This window comes from Bos indicus x Bos taurus, chromosome X, assembly GCF_003369695.1.
Source record: "Bos indicus x Bos taurus breed Angus x Brahman F1 hybrid chromosome X, Bos_hybrid_MaternalHap_v2.0, whole genome shotgun sequence".
Lineage (NCBI taxonomy): Eukaryota > Metazoa > Chordata > Mammalia > Artiodactyla > Bovidae > Bos > Bos indicus x Bos taurus.
The window spans coordinates 114,194,206-114,199,631 of NC_040105.1; the positions used below are offsets into that span (position 1 = coordinate 114,194,206).

Genomic DNA, 5,426 nt, shown 5'->3' on the forward strand with positions numbered 1-5,426 from the left:
ATGAGTGAGCAGAGGAAGCCCAAGAAAGACCTTCAGGACCTAGGCGACACCCAGGGCCCAGAGGAAGCACAGCTCTTGGGGGCTGAGGGAGGGGAGGCTGCAACCCCTTCGGCCTCCTCCCGCCCAGTCTCTTCGTGCTCTGCTGAGGAGGCCTTGACCCAGGAAGCTCTGAATAAAATGGTGGCTAACATGGTGAAGTTCCTGCTCTGCAAGTATCGAGCCAAGGAGCCAACCACCGATGCCGAATTGATGAATACGGTCCTCGGGGATAACCAGAAGTACTACCCAGTGGTCTTCCGCCAAGCGGTTGAGTGCGTTCTGCTGGTCTTTGGTGTAGATGTGAGGCAGGTAGACACTGCACCCATCTACATCATGGTTCCCTCCCTGGGCCTCACCTATGATACGATACAGGCAAGTGGGCAGGGGCTGCCCAAGGCCGGCCTCCTGGTGGTGGTCCTCAGCCTGATCCTCCAGAATAGGGATCGCAGCCCTGAGGAGGAGATCTGGCGAGCACTCAGCAAGATGGGGGTGTGTGTTTTGAGGGAGCACCCCATCTTTGGGGAGCCCAGGGAGCTGCTGACCCAAGTGTGGGTGCGCGAGGGGTACCTGGAGTACCGGCAGGTGCCTGACAGCGACCCTGCTCGCTTCGAGTTCCTGTGGGGTCCCCGGGCCTTTGCGGAGACCAGCAAGGAGAAATTCACGGAGTATCTGCTCAGGGTCAACCGAAGGGCTTTTAGGTCCTTCCCACTCCCTTCTGCAGAGGCTGTGAGGGAGGAGGAAGAGGGGTCCTGAGCCAGAGCAGCAGCCAGGCTGATCCATCCCTCTGTAGTTGAAAAGGGAGTGGTCAGCCTTCTCAGGAGTGATGGCCTGGGTCACTTGGGGAACCCCGTGTGCAGCATTTTTAGGTTCCTGTTCTCTGTGATGACATGGAGACTGATCTCTGTTTTCTTTAGGAATTTTTCAAATGTGCCTTTCAGCATAAGGCTTAATAAACTTCAGTATCCAACTTTGTGAATGACATTGATCACACATGTATTTGTACTTACCCAATTTAAGGACAAGAGTTTTGCTAGTTTTTAAAAGTTTGGGAACTCTCCAATTTTATTTTGTGACCCTGAACATGGTAACATGAAATATGACTTATAACTATTTTGGAAATATGAACTTACCTAGCAGTAATGTACTTGGTGAAAGAATTAGAAAATAAAATGTGATTATAGCAAAATCTTGCTTCTCATACTTTTTGTCTGTCATTTTATACAGCTCAGCTATCTCAGTTTATTTGGGTTTTCCCAGGTTATTATTTAATAAAGTAGGAGAAAACTAATCCAACTAAATAAGCCCCTGCTCCTGGCTCATTTATTCCACAGAACTTCAGGGAGCTTGTGCGCTGTGACAGGCCGTGTTAGCAGTGGGGACACTAGGAAAAGCAGGACACCCCCCACACCGGGAGTGATAGCCTAAGAGCTGCAGCCACATGAGGAAGGTGGAGAGGCGTCCCCTAGTCCCACAGAACAAGGCAACATGGGCCAGGGCGGTGGGGTTCCAGGAGGATCCCTCAAGTGTCAGTGCCTGAACCAGGGCAGTTTGGGCTTCGGGAAGCTAGGTTCCTTCTGTGGGAGGTGATCGTGATGAGGCTGGGTGGTGGCAGTACCAGACCTCTCGACGATGTCTTATGGGTGAGAAGAAAATCTGAGATAGGACATATACATTAGAAGTTCCTCCTAACTCGGAGATGAATCTCCTGGGTCCAAAAGAGAAAGTGCACTTTGATCAGGATCAAGTAGACACCTGGTTTTTCTGCCTGAGTGTAAATACACTCGAAAGGTTCCAAATGAGACATGAGTGAATTTGGGTTGGCACACAATCTTCTCAGTCTCGGGTTTATAGCTGAAGACATTTCAGTTACCATGTTGCAGAAACCGGTACTCGAGAATCCAAGCACAACACTCAGAGGGTTGGAGAACTCAGGTTTATTATGCTGGTGGGCCCAGAGGAGTCAACACTCCAAGCTCTGAGCCCCGATCAAAGGGATTGCAGAGTTTTTATAGACAGACTGTAGTGGGCAACACTAGCTGTTAATAGGCTGTTTTAAACTAAGGGGTTTCTCACACGTGGGAACAGTGGTCAAGATGGGGAGGAGGATGCCTGACCTGGACAGGCATGATTAAGCAGGTTTGCAGGGGCAAAGAGCAGGACAAGGGTGAGTGAGATAAACTCCAGTTTCTAGCATTGCAAGTTCCCGTTTTCTGAGACTACAGGACCTAGGTCATTTAGTCTTTGCAAGGGGTAAGCTGAGTTACAGAGGCAGAAGGAGAAGGAGGTCATGTAAAATTTTAACTTTTCCTCTTCATTCCCCACTCTTGATGCGTCTATCACTCGCTGTAGAAAGCATCGTCCCATGTTTTTGGTAGGACATTCCGGGCTCCCCATCATTTAGGGGGGTGTATTGAACTATTGCCGTTTGTAACTTTGTGGCTTCAATCCAAGAGTTTATGAACTGGATTGAGAATACAAGGGCCAAACAAGATTGCTGCAAAGAGCATGAAGAGAGGACCTGTTAAAGGGAGAAGCCATGATGCCCAGCTCCAGATATTGCTCCAATTACCCCAAGAATTAGCTAGTTTTTCTCTCTTTTTATGATTTGTTCTCTTTGATGCTGGGCCATGTTCCTGACTATTTCTGACTGGTGTATATAAAAGCAGCATTCTTCATTCAAGAAGAGGCAGTAAAAGAAGAGGCAGCTGAAAAGGCAGACACTTTTCAACTGTCAGTAGGTCTGCTGCTGCTGCTGCTAAGTCACTTCAGTCGTGTCCAACTCTGTGCGCCCCCATGGACTGCAGCCTGCCAGGCTCCTCCGTCCATGGGATTTTCCAGGCAAGAGTACTCGAGTGGGTTGTCATTGCCTTCTCTGGTCAGTAGGTCTAGACCTCTCTTATTTTGCAAAACCACCTCAGCCAGGGAGTCTAGTTAGTCCTGTAAGGCCACTAAAGATTTGGCCACTCTCTCAATGTCGTCTGTGAAGTCTTTGGACAGTGTATGATAAGAGGTGGTTGATGAAGCAATTCCTCCTATTCCCATACCTATCCCAGCCGTGATTCCCAGACTAGCTAGTAGGGGTATAAACTGGATGACTCTTTTTGACCGCATATGTGCTGCCAGAGGTACGGTGAGAGTCTGGTTGTTAGGGACAATATACATCTGGGGAGTGAGGAAAGCTAAGGTGCAGATACCCACCTAATTGACAGGTAGACATAAGTAAGTATCTGTCCCACAAACAAAGAAAAGGCCTTGATGGGGGCGGCACCATCTATAACAGCAAGGGACACCAAACGACTGCAAAGCAGCCTGCACATAACAGATAACTGAAGACTTGCAGAAGGTTTTCTCCCCATCTTTGTGTTGTCATGGCTATAGCAACTGAGCCTATCGTGAAGGGGCATCAGTTATACTGTGGAGCAATTCAGTTAGTAGGGAGAATCGATCATAAGAGACTTCTAGTAAGAATAAGCCTTCCCATTACAGTGAGATAACAGACAGTAAACTGTAGATTCTGACCCAAATCCTAGTCCTGGGGTGGGACAGAAGCTAGTCCTGTGGCGAAGGGCACAGAAATAATAGCAATCAGGGGTAGAGTCCAGGGTTGACAATGAAAATCCATTGATATTTTGATAGCCGGATCCTCAAGCTCCCACCATGTGTTGAGCAACCAGCTGCCGGAGTGTGGCTGGAGCAAGGCTGAAGAATCCTCAAGCTTCTGCTGTGCATGTACTTAGTCAGCTTCCGGAGTAACTAGAGCAGAGCTCAGCATCCTTTATGGGTGGCGGTCCTTGTTTCTGAAATAGACCTTGAGGAGGTTTTTGGGGTCCTGAACTGCTTTCCAGGTGTCCTCATTACAGGAAGCCACTGCCTTCTTGACTCTGGTGTGGTGGATCCAAGGGATGATACCTATAACTTTAACAGTAGTAGGGGTTGCCAGAATGACCGTGTGAGGGCCTGTGCAAACTGGCTGAAGTGGTTCTTTTTTCCAGTCTTTAACCCATACCTCATCTCCTGGCTGACAGGGGTGAACCCAATTGCCCCGTGAAATGCGTGTCCTTTCTCAAGTTTCTTAGGCAATATGGCGGAAGACTTTCCAGGACCTGGAGGTGTTGGGACATCTCCAGGTCAACTGGTTGTTGGTGGTCTCCTTTGAGCTTTCTTATCACTGGGGGTGGTCTCCTGTATAAGATATCAAAAGGAGAATAGCCTGAGGTCCTCAGGGTGCATTTACAGAGGGCAATGAGAATCCACAGGCTAAGGCAGCTTGTTCTAGTGTTGTCTGAGCATTGGCCAGGGGATATTTTTGTCATACTACTACTTGGAGAAACAAACTTAACGAGAAAGTTAAAGATATATGGCCCAAAGTTTAATAGAAGTAGGAAAGCTGCTGAGGTGCAACTAGGAGAACCAGGTCCAGACATTGGTTCGTGACATTAGTGTTTCTCTATGTGTGAGAAGATGCAAGAAGTTGGAGACATAAAAATCTTTACCTGAAAATATCTGACTATCTTAAGGCCTGTTTTCCTGGGTTTTTCCCAGAGCACAGAGTGCCTTATTTTTTGTCTCCACCCTGAACTCCTTTCAAGGGGGTGTTGAAGGTCAGCATCTTGTAGTGGTCATGATTCAGTCTTTGTAGAGGCAGCTGGCAAGGGCCAACTTCCAGTCAGCAGGGCCCCTTCATAGTCATATTTGACCATGTTTGGGGGGCATTTCACAGTTATTGTGTCCCGCAGTGCTGGGAAGGCTCATTCCCAGGTCTAACAAAGATTCCATTGACAGGCCACTCAATGTGTTGTCACTAGATCAGGCCTTGTAAGTAGCAAAAGTTTCTGGACCATACCTGTCTTACTAGCTTCTTGGTCCAGGAAAATGTTTCCTCTTGTTGCTTCTTCCCATATCTGAATTTACATTATTACAGTTACTGATCTCATATGGAACTGCATATTAGCATTTTATCACAGGCTCTATCACACATTTGGTAATATAAAAAATAATCTTCTGAAACAAGCTACATAGAAAATAAGATAGCTAGCGGTTATTAGTAAGGTCACAAGCAGAAATTTAAGTCAAGAACTTTCACTGGGGATAGCCCGGTATACCCCAGGTCACCTGTCTCAGTTAAATGATTATAGCCAAGTGTTAATCTCCTGGTTGTACATCATGGAGCATCTGACCTTTATCCAAAGACTGGCTGCTGAGGTAAGCTTTAGAAATAATCTTAAGAGTGTCCTTTTTAATAATTGAATTAAAACTTTTAGCAATACAACATAACAAGGAACTACCACAGAAGTGAGTGTTAGTAGCACAGACCTTAATTAACAAAACTAGAACTTAATATTTAATGAAACATGATTTTCTTTTTTGAGAATTCATGTGAGGGCATT

The 5,426-nt window shown here is 46.8% G+C and overlaps 1 protein-coding gene across 1 annotated transcript; it reads left to right on the forward strand.

Moving 5' to 3' along the window:
• Positions 1–792, forward strand: LOC113886693 (melanoma-associated antigen 8-like). Its single transcript, XM_027533019.1, has one exon. It carries the CDS (start codon positions 1–3, stop codon positions 790–792), a length of 792 nt encoding a protein of 263 aa, XP_027388820.1.
• The last annotated feature ends 4,634 nt before the right edge of the window (positions 793–5,426 follow it).

Coding starts and splice junctions, on each gene's coding strand:
- LOC113886693 (XM_027533019.1), top strand. CDS start 1: ATGAGTGAGCAGAGGAAGCCCAAGAAAGACCTTCAGGACCTAGGCGAC.